Source organism: Tympanuchus pallidicinctus, unplaced genomic scaffold, assembly GCF_026119805.1.
Source record: "Tympanuchus pallidicinctus isolate F22 unplaced genomic scaffold, pur_lepc_1.0 scaffold3, whole genome shotgun sequence".
Taxonomy (NCBI): Eukaryota; Metazoa; Chordata; class Aves; order Galliformes; family Phasianidae; genus Tympanuchus; species Tympanuchus pallidicinctus.
The window spans coordinates 7,362,145-7,376,450 of NW_026294747.1; the positions used below are offsets into that span (position 1 = coordinate 7,362,145).

Here is a 14,306-nt window from a genome sequence, read left to right on the forward strand (position 1 = left end):
AGTGAGAGGAAATAATATTACTTCGGGATCATTTACATCTGTCAAAATAAAAAGGATAACATAATTGTTCTTTTCTTTAGGTTAGAGACATGGATCCATCCAAAACCATCCACTTGTTATTGTAATACAACAGAGGATGACGTAGAACTCTGACTTCAACAAACACGATTGTTTTTCAGGGTCGGAATAAACTGAACTGACCTAGCATCAGCATTTAAAAAAATCAATTAATAAATTAAAAGGTTCACTTTCACCTCTAAGGCAGAGAGTACAAAATCCCTCGCTCTATTTTACCAGAGTCCTGGTAGTGTGCCAGGATAGCTGAGCTTCTTGCTTTCTCAGGGGATGACATTTCCTTTTTCTCTCTCTGTCCTTCAAAATCAATGTGTTCTAGTGCTATTGCCAGTCACTACTGCTCCTTTTCATGCACTTATGCATACTTACAAAGCTGTGACAATCTGCTGGGGCACACTTGGACTTGTCACACAGAGGTGTGAGCCCTGCCACATGAATCTTACTGCACCTGATACTTTGGGTGGATTTCAGTGTGGTAGTCAGTGGGCTACAGTGAAGAGCAAGGGTGCAGAGGAGATAATTTCCACCCCTGTCCTCGCCAAGCACTCCTGGGAGAAAAATGTCCATTTGTGAGCAACACTGTCACCTGTGCTTTATGAAGTCTCTTCAGCTCCTCTTGTTTAATCAATTGTTTTGTCTCCTTCTCCAGTTTTCTTCTCCTTCTAAGAGATCTTTTAGCCTGTAAAAGGGAAAAAAAACAACACCAACACAACAAACAATCAAAGTACAAGTATGCCACCAAATGCTTCCACAAGCCTTTCCCAGAATCACAGTATCACTAAGACTCAGAGAGGTCTCTGGAGATCGTCTAATCCAACCGCCCTGCACAGAGCAAAGTAAGACACTGCAAGTTGCTTGGGCACCCTCACCAAAATGAAAATACTGGTGTAGGGAATATCTTCAAGCACTTCCCTATATGAGCTTTGAAACTTTACACAGCCCTCTGCAACACTAAGCATGAAGTGTCTTTACCAATAGAAAGGTTCAAATGATAGGGAGGACTGTACACAAAGCAGCATTGCCTATGGCATGTGCAGACACTATGTACCTGAGGGAGAAGCCAGGCACAGGCAGTGAGAAGCACTGGAATAAGAAAACTCAACCCCACTGCTGGAGTAGAAAATTCAGTCTGAGGTGTGAATGCTGTCTCTGATGGTTCCAGTGAGTGTTATATGTAGAAACAGGTCTTTCAAAATCTAGCTGGTTTGATTGTAACTCACACCTGTGCAGTGCAATTGAAAGTGGGAAGAGAGCACACACTGCAAGGCTGCTGGGGAAATGCTTCACCTTGCTCATGGGCTAAGCTCTCTGGAAGTGCTTCAAGGCTGTGGTTTTCTCACTCAGGAGGAGACAGGATATATGGGCACAGTAGACAAGACTGCTGAAAAACTAACAGGCCAGGAAGCCACTAGCATTTTTTTTCACAAAGTTTTATCAGTGAAAAACAGTGGCACTGGCTAAACAGAGGTACTTGGAGGTAACTTAGAGACAAAGTGAGTTGGGGGACTTCCATGCTGCCTCACAGTGCCAAACTGTGGGTAGAGTGGGCAACAGTGGTACGAGGAAGAGAACTGAAAATGCTTATGTGCCATGAAGTATTTCATATCTGAATGTCTTCTCTTAAAAATGAACCGAAGGTGCTCTAGGATAACAAAAAGTTTAAACGCTGGTTGCTCCTACATTTGTTGATAACTTTTCCAAAATCTGCTCTGCTTCAGAGGGATTCTGCAATCTCAGTGCATCCTTATCCAGCATCACAGGTGAGATATGCAGCCAAACACTGTTGCACTTTGCTTTGCATTGCTTCCTCCAGAGCCGATCCTCTCCTTTGCCCTCGAAAGGCAACAAATGAAAGGGCCACCTTAAACTATAACTTCCACTTACTTATATTCTCTCTGCAGAAAAAAAAGTTTAGTGTTTATCTGATGAGCTAGTCAGGCAATAAAAGCTGCTTCTTCAGGTCAGAGTTGGGTATCAAGAGTTCACTGGTGATTTAAATCCATTGCTCCAGAAAGACACATGAGCTGTGTTAGGGCTGGGAGATGCCAGTGTACAGCACATCCTTTCCATGTATGTGGTCTGGGTGTGACTTTCCAGCTCATGTAGCCATGCTGATTAAAGTAAACACAGAGTTTTTCATGCAATCTGCCTGTACTGCCTCACAAATGAAGTTGTATTTCCCCACGGGAAATCTGCATCTGTTTGGTTTAATTTTTTCAATGGTTTGCTTGTCGGGCTACATATTAAAGCCACTTATGAATACTGCTTCAAAGTGGTTTCAGTTAAACATGTCTGTTTGTCCAATTAAGACCTTCTCCATCAACACTGGTGTAACCTGGGGGAATTACAGATTCAAGGAGGAGAAAAATTTTCATGTTCATCTGTCACAGTTTTAGTGTATTTTACATCCATGGCATGTAACCCTCGGTGATAAAATGTTCCAATCCCCATTTAAAGAAATCGTGGAGTGCTTTAGAACAAAGTCATATGAATCTTAAATATAGTCCAACTGAGGAAATGTATTTTTGCTTCAAAGAAAAGGTTACCTTATATGTTAATGAACGGTTGAATTCAAATTCATCTTCATCAGAGGAAGAAGTAAAATACTCCACAGTCTGTTTCCTGACAGGTGGAAGTTCACATCCTAAGTAGAGGGAACAAAGCCATTAAAGAGGCAAAAAATACCATTCTTTAACATATACAGACACTTTGCACCTGCCCCAGGTCCTAATCAGCAGCACCCAGAGCAATTTGGAAATTTGGCTCACTGCATTAATTGGATTTTGGTCACTGTCAAAAACCCTGCCTGGTATATCTTTTTTTTTTTTTTTTTTTAGGTATTGTAGACAAACAAATTAATTCCTTGAGCCTCTCCACGTAGCATGCTGTTCTGAATGCATTCAACATTCATTAAAATGCATATCTGAAGTTAGCCATATTACCCAAATGATTGTGTAAGGTTCGCTATACAGTGTAATTGAATGCAAAAAGTCTGAGCCAGCTCTTAAACAAATTACCCTTATGTGGCTTGTAGCATCTGGCACCCATTTTTACTACATGACATCTGCTCAGTGTAAAATAGTTGGCGTCAGAATGTCTGGTCATAGAAAAAAATCACAAATGTAATCAGAAGCAAATGGACTACGAGAACAAGGCTTTATCACACAGCCTCATGCAACATAAATATTTAATTAATTATGTCTAAACAAACGTCACTTATTTTTCTGCTTTAGGAATATTATCACATCATTGAACTGTTGATTAAAATGCCATAATAAGTCAGGAAAATCCATACATCACAACAATGCATTTCATAAGGAAAACTCAAAGGCTGCCTGTAGAGGAAGCACGCTTTCAGAATTACAAATTAAATTACATTTAATTGCAGCAATTTTATAATGCCTGCTTTCCCAGCATCTTGTTTCAACTGGGTGTAAATATTTGAATTTCTTCTTAATTTGTCTAATTCATAGCTTCATTCTCTTTATTTAAGAAAATAAAACTGCTTTTGGAACATCTGTCTCTACACTTCAACCTGCTATAGGGTTAATGATTAACAGCTGGGCAACATCTTGGAAACGTACCTTATTTAAAGCCAGCATTTATTTATTTATTTTTATCTGCCAGGTAACAGTTAGCTTTCTGTGTGCAAGTTGCATTCAGATTAAAATCACTTCCCACTCGCTAAGTGGGAATGCTTCTTCTTTCTTTTGCCTTCTCCTTCATCTCAGTCCTGAGATGGCATTTTTGTCTCAAACCCTGATTTAAAACCTGGAGCCAAGAAACATGTTCATCCCAGGAGGTAAAGCAATGAGAGCAAATCCAAGTAATTTGAGACAAAATTCTGATATTTCCCCCAAACATTTCATTTTTGGAAGCACCCAGTCCTTGCCTTCAGTGGAGCTGCAAGCTCAAAGGGTTTTTTGGCAGGCCTGCAGGGACAGCCAGCCTTGCCAGTGCAGGAGACAGAAGAAGGCATGGGCAGTACTGCATTCACTATTTCTTTTGAGGAGTTAATTCACCTATCTTGCATTTCTTTGTACAACCAAACTAGCACAGTAACTATCCTGCAGTCACACTGAGGGTGAAATCAATATATATCATAATATGCAATGGGCAAACCTTCTGGGGAGCCCCGGCAGTGCTGGCCATGCAAGCAATAATTATTTCTTCTCTCTGCTCTGGGAATAAGTGACGGCTTCTCCATGCTCTTCTCTTTGAGCAACATCAATAATTTAAGCAGTGTTACAAAGTCTAGAGAAAAAACAGATTGTTTTTTCTCTATATAAATATAGCAGAGGCACCCGCCTCTCCTCAGGTGTCTTTCTGGAACGGAGAGAGGATTGCTGACATCTCCAAGGACCTTCATCAAGGGTTATCTCATGAGCATGAGGACCTGGAATAAATTCATGTCCACAGCCTTGCCAATGCCTGTCAGCTAAGAGAGCCATGTGCTAGCACCTCGCTCTGCAGAGAAAAGCCATTTAAGCTGCTCCTAAACAGCTAAACAGCCTGTGAAGGGATGCTGCATCCTGAGTCTTGGGAGACAGTGGCCACCAGAAGCAGCTGCCAGGGAGTTCACCACCTGCAAAGTCTCCAGGAAGGTGAGCCCTGGGAACCCACTCATACATGTTGTCCCATAGCCTGAGTTGTGTGTGTTGGGTTATGGCTTCTGTCCCACGCACTGCACGCATGTTTCACATCACCGGAGCTCTCCACTAATACAACGTGGAAAACTGAAAACCTTGGTGCTCCAGAGAGATACCCCATAAACACACAGTGAATAGTGAAAAAACTGGAGTAAGGAAGGTGAGTTTTTGGCTCTCAGATGCATGGCACTGCCACATTTCAAGCTACAGAGTTAGTGAAACAGTGCCTTACTTCCAACAGTAAAGGGGCAGCCATTCTGTGTTCACCTCAACTATTTTTGCTTGGCTTCTTTGTTCCAGAAAAGAGCAGAAAAACATACTTGAAATTGTCCTGATTTCAACTTCAAGACAATAATAACGAGCATAGTAAGAAAATACTTCAGTGAACAAACTGCTTTATGCAGAACTAGAAAAAAATCATTCTAATTTTGAAGAAACCACTGTTCTGTATTACAGCATCTACCTATTCTACTATAGATGCCCGAGCATTAAGCTTTTCACTTGCCTTTTTTCCAGAGGGGTGGAATAGGCAGAATTTCGCTGCCAGCTGTGGGAATTTGGACCAGGAATTTCCAGATAATGTTCTACTTAGGGCATTTTACATTAATTGCTCATTTAAATTTGAAATTTAGAATTGGCGTAGTCAAATTAGATATAAGTAATTTCTCTCTTCAAATACATCAAGCCTTCAGGCTTGCTAGCCACTGAGAAGTTCTCAATGACATACATGTTTTCCAAATACTAACTCAGCTCTTCTTGTCTTTCTTTTTTCCTCCATTTCATTTCTTCAAAACAAGAGTTATTCTTCCCTTATTTCTGAAGAATTCAACCACCTACCTCCCTTCTAAATTAATCTATGTTATACTAGAGCTTTTCCTTCCCAGCTAACACGTCTTCGGATGGCCAAGAACAGTGAGCTATGTCTCATTATTCTTAATTCTTCATTAGAGGGGAAAGGAACAAACGTTTCTGAAATTTTAATTAAACCTTTCTCGCCTTATATTTAACAGCTACTAACAGGAGTGCCATCAAAAGACATTCCCAGCATGTCTAACATACAGCTGTCAAGTCACAGGGAAGTCACCATTAATTGTTACTATTATTAATTGTAATTGGTTCTAACAGCAACACAGAATACATCTCAGAGTAGAAAGCTGAAGAAAGTCTCCAGATCTTGATACTGGGATTTGACATCCTCATGTCTGCATGTTGTAAGACACAAGATGAACTATGTCTGTAAAGCTACAATTTCTTCTACAGCCAGTGCATTATAGCTTGGTAATCTAAGGGTGAGACCCAAAGATACTTTGTTCTGAAGGGCCCTGCGCTGGATGCCATCAGTAGGAAAACCCTCACTGCATTCAGTAGGAGCATCTGGACTCATGTACAGTACTTTTGCAAACCCCTCTCAATATCCAGGCTACTGGTTTTTCTGAAAACCTGAGGTTGTCTGGAGAGGGAAGTGTCATAAAGACACGTTGAGAAGTTTACAGCTTCAGTAGGAGGAGGAAGCCGAGTGCTGACTGTCCTGGAGATTTACAGAGGAAGACCCACTGCAGAAGTTATGCACATCACAGCTCACCTCTGCTTCCTGGAAGAATTCTGTGTCACACTAATGACAGTGGTTTAACTACACCAAAATTCTTGAAACAGGAACTATTTTTATAGCAGAATTTTTATAATGTTACATTAATCTGTTGGCTTCCTATGTAAATGTCCAGGATTTGCATATTTTTATAAGGTTACAGGAGCTAATCATGGCCCTTGAGTACATCAGTGTTTTACAGAAGAGAAAGGCAAAAGGACACATCTCTTAGGACACTGGTGTCCCAAGCCAGATAGGAATTTGCATCAGGTAGGAGATGAAAGAAAGGCAAGAAGAAATCAAGGGCGATTTGGCTCCAGACCTCTGCTTTTCCAGAGATTTTTCTTGGGATCTCAGACATGTAATTCAATCTTCTAGCATTCCCTAAAACATGAAATCACTGAAATAAGAGTGTCCTAGCTGACACAAATATTGCAAACATTTTCAGTTGTACAAAGATGCAATAATAGGAACTGTGCACAAGACTATTTGCAAATAATCCCCTTTCAATCTAAAAGTGCACAAAAATAGCAAAGTGAGTTCATAATATGTTTAATCTTTTTTTTTAATCAGTTGAACCAGTAATTCTGCTTAATTAAATCAGCTATGTAAACAACAAACAGCCATAAATTGAGTTGCAATAACTCTCATCTACTCTGAAGGATAATTCTAAAAATGTTTTCATGCAACTCCTACTCTAAACCCTGTATCTCACTGCAAACATATCTGACAGCTGGCTACTGCATACAGCCATCAGCAAGAGAAGGCAGATGCTATAGTAACTGCACCTCTATCATACAAACTGGCTTGTTTTGGTTCTCTCTAAGTTGTTTTGTTGTTGTTGTTTCTGTGGTATTAAAGATTTTTAATACCTATAAGTAAAACAGGTCTTTGGCTGTTACTTTTCTTTAAGTTTCAAAAGGGCAAGTGGGCTTAAAGGAGATCAGTTAGCCACCAGACTGACCGGTTTTATTGATCAAAGTAGAACACCTGGCTGTTTGGGGACACCTGTGTATTCAAATAGGATTTTTAAAAAAAAACAATTTCTCACTGAAATCAGTGCATGAATGCCCACTACTTTAGTAAGGAGAAATAACTCTTATAAAACAGCCAGAAAGCCTTTAAATCAGCTCTGGATAAGAAGCTGAGATTACTCATATGGAAGATGTAACTTCAGGAGTAAGCTTGAATGACAGGCAATCTGCTGCTGAGTAATTAAGATCTCTTTTTCATCATGCTGAGTTTCAGTTGGTGGCTGAACAGTTGGCAGGAGATGACAGAAGGTAGGAATACAGTTTTAGATTGGGCAGACATCTGGGTCTGAAATGCAGAAGTCAACAGCACACGGAAGACATCTGGACATGTATTTGCAGATGAAGTAACAGATAAGGCATAGGGAAAGATGAGCAACATAACATAGAAGTAATCGTGTGGAGTGGGACTGAAGGTCCTTCTCGTCTCTCTCCAACAGTGGATGTCTAAAACAGCACCATAAACACTGGGCAGTCGTGTGTGATTTGTCCCCTTAATAACTCACCCAGCCTTCAAGCACATTTTCAGTTCAGGAGCTCACTGAACTGAATGTGGTTTCTATACACTTGGTTAATCCTCAGTGGATTTCTCTTCAATGAGCTTCTCCAGTCTTATCTCAATCCCAGGGACTTTTATTACTCAGCTCATTCTTTGGCTCCACAACCAACATCCCATCGAGGGAGAAATCAGCAGAGAAATGAAAGACCAAGCACACTTGCACAGAACAAGACTGTCTGGCCCTGAATAAGACAGAAAAACACTACTGCAAAGAACCAAGAGGAATATAAGCCAAGTCTCATTAAAGTGTTCCTTGAAAGTTGCTGTACTTTTTTTTTCCTTTAAAGAAAATAGATTTTCTAAGATCAATGGTAAACTGTAAAAATAAAAATCAAGATTTGTAACATAGGCCAAAACTCATCAGCAGTTCATGACTGAAATTTGCCAAGCCTGGGCCTCAGACAAGTGCCAGTATGAGACAAGCTACATTTCAGAGTAGAGTGCTCTCTACTAATTTGACTTTCCCAAAGTATGAATGTTTGAAAAAGTTCAAGTGTCGAAATGTTGAAGATGCCAGATTACTGGGCAAATGGCTAGATCTCCAAGCTGCATCTTTTTCTTCTGAATAGAATTTGCAATGCTCATATTCAGTGACTAATAATTTAATAATTCCTCTTTTGGCTTGCACAGCAGAAGAATGCAGCACGTTATTAAATCATCACGTCTTCAAAAATTTTCAAATGCAAATAAAGTACAGTATTGTTCAAACCTAACAAGAATCTTTTCCATTCTTGTAGGAATTGAATGTATCAGTTGCTGTAATATATTTAGTTAAGAACAAGTCAACTTGGCTTAGACTACAGGTGATTACTTGGTATAGATTCAGAAAAAGCTTTTCATTTAAGACCATAGGGTGACAAGTGTGAATAGTACCAAAACTTTGTGGCCTCGGGGCAGCCCTTAGCATCCTCTGGCTTAATGGGAAAGTGTGGTTTTGCAAGTTGCTAGATAAGGAGGCTCAAGACTCTGATCTAAAAGTCCAGGAATGAGAGCCCAAGTTATTCTGTCAATTTCAGTGAGTATCACAAAGGGGTCTGGCAGCTCAAGGGGAACATTTCAGCAACTTCACATACGCTCCATTACTTGTACAAGTATTTTACATACAGATCGTTATTTTCATGCTGAATGTGGGTTACAATTTCATAAAATAAGGCACAAGTAAGAATGCCAATAAAATTCAACAGGTTATGGAGCTAGATAACTGCAGCCTTCTGTGGAGGGCTGTTGGAAAGATGGATTTTAGAAAAAGGCAGGTGTATCTCTCTTACCTCTTATATTTTACATTGTGTTGCACTTAATTCTTTCTCAGCCTACACTCAGATTACACCAGTTGTTCTTGGTCTGACATCAGTATTTCTTAACCTTATCTGCAGTTTCAATATTAAGCGTGCTCTTGCAAGCAAACTTGAAAATAGATGGCTTTAATAACTTGCAAATAGGTCATAGCAGGTCAGTAAGGTGCTATCTCCTCTCAAGAAAAGGAATGGGGGACATTAATGACATCACAACACTCCCAAAGCATGCCTACAGATTGGTCACTGTGACAGTAAGCAAGATTAAAGGGACATCTGCAGCAAAGCTTCTTATTGCAGCCCAATTGTTTCAGTGCCTGAGCTTCTCATGCAGAAGGTATCAAACATACTCCACATTGCACTCAGTGTCATGACAGCAACTGCTCTGCACACCATCCCATTCTGCTCTACTGCTCCTACTCCAGCATGCTTTCCTGTTTCAAATACATCTGAAGTAAGCAAACATGGGTCCAGCATGCTGTGCACTGCTTGCATATTCACCTTACTTCTGGCAACAGCTTTAAGCCAGAAGCAACTCCAAAACCTTAAGGAAGATTTATTAAGCCTTCTTACATAGATAGTAACTATAAAAGAAACATAAAACATGACAGCAGATCAACCGTATAAATGTTGAGTACTAGGAATGAATAATCCCACTCAGTTTCTCACCTGTGGAAGGATAATGTAGCCTGTCTTCTGCAGAATGGTCATTCATGAAAGGCAGAGATGACACGGAGAAATTCCCTTCTCTTTCACAAATCTTACTTCTTAGTCTCTCAAAGAGTGAAAGACTACCCTTCTGTGCAGAGTCATGCAGGCTGTCCTTAGGGGTGTTCCAGGGTTCCTGAGATGAAGCAAGAGGGTACTTTTCATTACAGATTAATACATCATCCTTGGGAGCCACTGAGGGAGTTTCATTAAAAGTAAACTTTTCTAGGAGTCCTGGGACATCCTCCATCCTAGTGCAAGTAGGTTTCTGAGGTATATTAGGGGTCTTGGAAGGCCTGCTGTGAGGACTGTAGACTGGGAAGGACACATCCTTAGTGTCACTTGGAGATCTCTCTTCAGAGCTGGCAGAAAACTTAGAAGCACTTGAGAGAAGGCTCCCACATCCTAAATGTTCTCCTGCCTGCTTCCTTACTTGAAGCTCCTGTAGCTGACTGTTACTTGCTCTGTTGTTGTTAGTGTTCTTATGGCCAAGAATACTAGGGAAGCTGAAAGAAGCTTGTTCTGAAGAGGCTTTGGTTTTGCTGTCCGAATCCTGCTTTAGTCCTTCTGGAGATGAAGTTAGAGGTTCCAAAATGGACCTCCTGATTGCATTGGCAATGAGCCTCAGTGGTGATTTTGGCTGGCCAGCTGAATGCTCCTTGGCAGTTTTGTCTGGACTCCTCAGAGCATCTTTCATGTCAACTGGCAAAGCTGGTGGCACATCATCTACAAATAAGAGAGGCACAGGACAACTAGATGGCTTGAAAACACCTCTTCTCCATTCAGTATTCTTCTCCTTTGAAATCCCCAACATTTTTTTGCTTTGACACTGCAGTGTGGTTCCACCTAAGTACACCCCATTTGAATCATACATAGCTTGTTGTTCTGTGCAAAGAACCAGCCTTTTTTTTGCTTCCTTTTGCTCTTGCTCAAGCTTTTCTTCTAGGTGCCTTGTCTCATCTTTTTCTTTCAGATGCAGAGATGACATCACTTTCATATTCCCATTAAAATCTTCTGATTCAGAGGTATAACTCTTTTTTACTTCATTCCGGCCCTGGCCTGTATATGTCCCAGTGTCACCATCTGTATCTTCACACTCAGAAAAACCAGCAGCCCGTGCCCCATTCCCAGGAGAGATCTGTGGAGAACCTTTGACCTTGCTCTGAAATGGACAACGAGGCACGTGGGGATGGACATCTTGAGGCCTCTCTCTGGCTTTTCTTTGAAATTCAGGGCTGTAGGGTTTGACATGTCCCCTCGTAACTTCTGGTGGTTTCTTGTAAGAAGCCAACTGTCAAATGCGTGAACAAATAAAATTGTGCCAGTGGAAAAAACACAGTCTAGAGCATCTTTTATGTAATACTTTAATCAATTTCAATCTAAACATAATACTAGAAATTAATTTTCATGTTTACTGTGTACATCCACACACAAACATATGTAATTGACAATAAACTAAAAGGGTTTTTTTCCATAAAAGAATAATATTGCTCTAAGAGTGGAGAACTGATGCTCTACTGGAAGATTTAATAGCCTACAAATAATGTAATTCATACTAAGAACCTGCCATCTCTTTATGAATTGCCTGTAATGTTTTTCTTGGAAAGAAAGAGACCTAAATATGAGAAAATAACCAAAAGTGAATCTGCTCTATTCTCCTGTGTGCATTTCTGTTGCATCATGTTGGAATTTACAGAAAGCACATGTGGCCATAATCCATTCTCTCCAACTGCTTTTATAATACTGCATACTCAGATAATGCAGGTTGGAATGAATGAAGCGACCCAGAAATAACTGTAAAATGTAAGATGGTAGTTTAAACAATTCAATTAGTTTTCTTTTATGATGATTTTTCTTTTGGTTAAGACTTAAATTTATTATTCCAAGCACTGAAATCTTCTGCTGTTGATAGTAACAAGAACAAGTGTCTACTTTACTAAGCCAAAAGACCAATTCTAGAGATTTTTTAAACTTTTTAGAAGTGGGTCATTTTATCTGCAATGCTGTGTGATTACTATTGGCTAGAATATTTAATGTCTGTTTCCACTCCTGTGCCAGACTCCCAAATTCATATGGGTATAGCCAATAATCAGACTTCTCAATTTCTAGACGCACAGGAAGGTAATAGTGACTACCCTCTACTTCACAGCTGTGTTTGATGATTGAAATGAACATTGGCCAGGCTCTCAGATAAAATGTGATAAACAACAATAAACACACAAACGCCTTCTTAAATTCTCTTGTAAGAGCAAGACAAAGGCTTTCAAGTACTGCACAATGAGTGGAAGCTGCAGCATGGTCTCACCTCTCCTTGTGAACAGCAACCAGACAGCACTGTGCTGCTCTGCTCTCGTGGGACATTTCCTTCCTGGCCCTATTGTCCCAGACCAGAATACAGCTGGCACCGTGGATGTGGAAGACTTGATTTTTTTTTTAATATAATGCAGAGCCTGAGGTCAAGCAATTCCAATCACTTCTGATCCAAGAGTAAGGACATCAGGCTAGGACACAGAGGACATGGCCTGGCTCCAAGTTGCAAGGGGGACTGACTGTGCTCTGCTTAGGACTGTTGGGCACTGCTGCTGCTGCATTGCCAAAAGCAGAAAATACAAAGAGTACCCTAAGCCTTGAAGTAAGATGAAGATGCTGTGAGAGGTATGGAGTCAAGTGCCTACTGCAAATTAGGAAAAGGCATCTTCTGCCCAATGGATGCAAGCAGTAAACATTAGAGATGGGCACACTAAGGGCTAAAGTACCACACTAAAATACCCCAGTTTCCAGTGCTAGGCTCCCCTGGCCAGCACTGTGTAAGTCTTTACTTGATGTCTTAATGTGGTTCTCAGATTTGCTCTGCCTCCCATCAGAGAGATTACATTTAAGTGACCTGGGAGTGATAAAGTCTTACCCCCTCACTGCTGACATACAGTTTTTGGCCAATATGCATCACATGAAGACCCACTTCCTGTCCAGACCTAGGAGATTGTGCACAGACCAACAGCCAGCTCCAGAGCACTGAGGATCAGAGAATTGGGGTTTGCTCTTTGGGATGAAACTGTGGCACAAAACAAATCTCAGTGGCAACTAAATCGTGTGCTGTGAGAGAAGGGCAAGTTGGAGATGCCTACATGTGGGCTGACATAACACATTTGTATCCAAACCTCAGGACAATCAAAGTCTTACTCACACAGGAAGAAAAAGTGACTTTGCCACATGATTTGGGAATGGTTATCTCAATCAGAGCATCAAAATATTTTCCCTGTGTATAACAAAAGTATAACTCCAACTTTAGTTGCTGACTGTGAGGACCGAAACTATCTGAAATCGCAGAGGACACTCAGCCTGCTGAGAGCAAACGTCCCAAGAGTAGTTAGGCTTGTGCTGCTCTGTTCAGTTCTCCTTCTTACCTGTGCTTGGGGGTGATCCTCTCCAAGACTGCTTTGACAGCTGGCTGAGCTGTCCTTCCAGCGTAGCCCAGGCTTCTTGTTAGACAGTAGAGGGAAATCTGCCAAAGACACACATTTTTACCTTTGTATTCATATTATTTTTGTCTTAAATAAAGTTCACAATTAAAGAACGACAGTAAAAAGTTAGAGTCATCTGGATACAGTTTTACCCTTAAGAGTTGACCTGTAGTAATCAAGTTTATAGCCTCTCTTGCATATGTGTGCACACTATACATAATACATGTTGACATTTTCAGCAACGAACCTGATTTTTTCTACTTTCTTTCTGAATGAAGTGAAACAGCTTTTCAGTAATGGGGAACTTTCTTATAAAAGTCAGCCCTCTTAAAAGAGCTTTCAGACATTCAAAACAGAGACAAAACAACCAGCTGCTTCTGAAGCCTTGGTTAGTTCTGAGAAACAAAGAAAAGTAGGTAGTTCTGAGAGGGATGGCCATCTGAACACAAAAGTCATGAGAAAGGCAATCACCTACAAGCAGTAAGGGCAGAAAAAATTCTTCAGTCTCTTAAGTCAGGCCAAAGAGCAGCATGTCGGCTCTTCTAGGATGAGGCAGAATAATTAACTGCCAAAGGTCTGGAACCTAAACTGTCACTGGAAGAAGAGGCAGGTAAGTAACTTGCATCTGGAGTCAGCAGATCTAATATTTGTGTGTGTGAGAAACAGACATAATAAATAGCCTTGGGATGACAGAAAAGTAAGCCTGAGCCAAGATAATCCCATTTCAAGTTTTGATGTGACAGGTATATTTATAGTTGAATTATTAACTCCAAAAACCCAGCTATTAGTTCCGAAACAAAGGCTCCCAGTGCAAACACTGGTTCTTCTATACAGAAATTAAAAGCTACAACAGGACAAAAACAACAGGACAAAAACAACACACAGAATACTGTTCCTGCATATGGACTTCAGAAAAGGAAAGCCAAGGAAAGAGCCCAGATTTCCT

General features: G+C 40.5%; 1 protein-coding gene across 8 annotated transcripts in view; it reads right to left on the reverse strand.

Moving 5' to 3' along the window:
- Nucleotides 1-14,306, reverse strand: part of MICAL2 (microtubule associated monooxygenase, calponin and LIM domain containing 2) — a 119,240-nt gene that overhangs the window by 8,334 nt on the left and 96,600 nt on the right. For all 8 annotated transcript variants that reach the window (XM_052693261.1, XM_052693259.1, XM_052693262.1 and 5 more), the window contains 4 exons: nt 13,304-13,401; nt 9,861-11,190; nt 2,622-2,719; nt 662-754 (listed from right to left, as the gene is read on the reverse strand). In XM_052693261.1, coding sequence (XP_052549221.1) covers nt 662-754; nt 2,622-2,719; nt 9,861-11,190; nt 13,304-13,401 — 1,619 coding nt within the window. The remainder of the gene's footprint in view (nt 1-661; nt 755-2,621; nt 2,720-9,860; nt 11,191-13,303; nt 13,402-14,306) is intronic.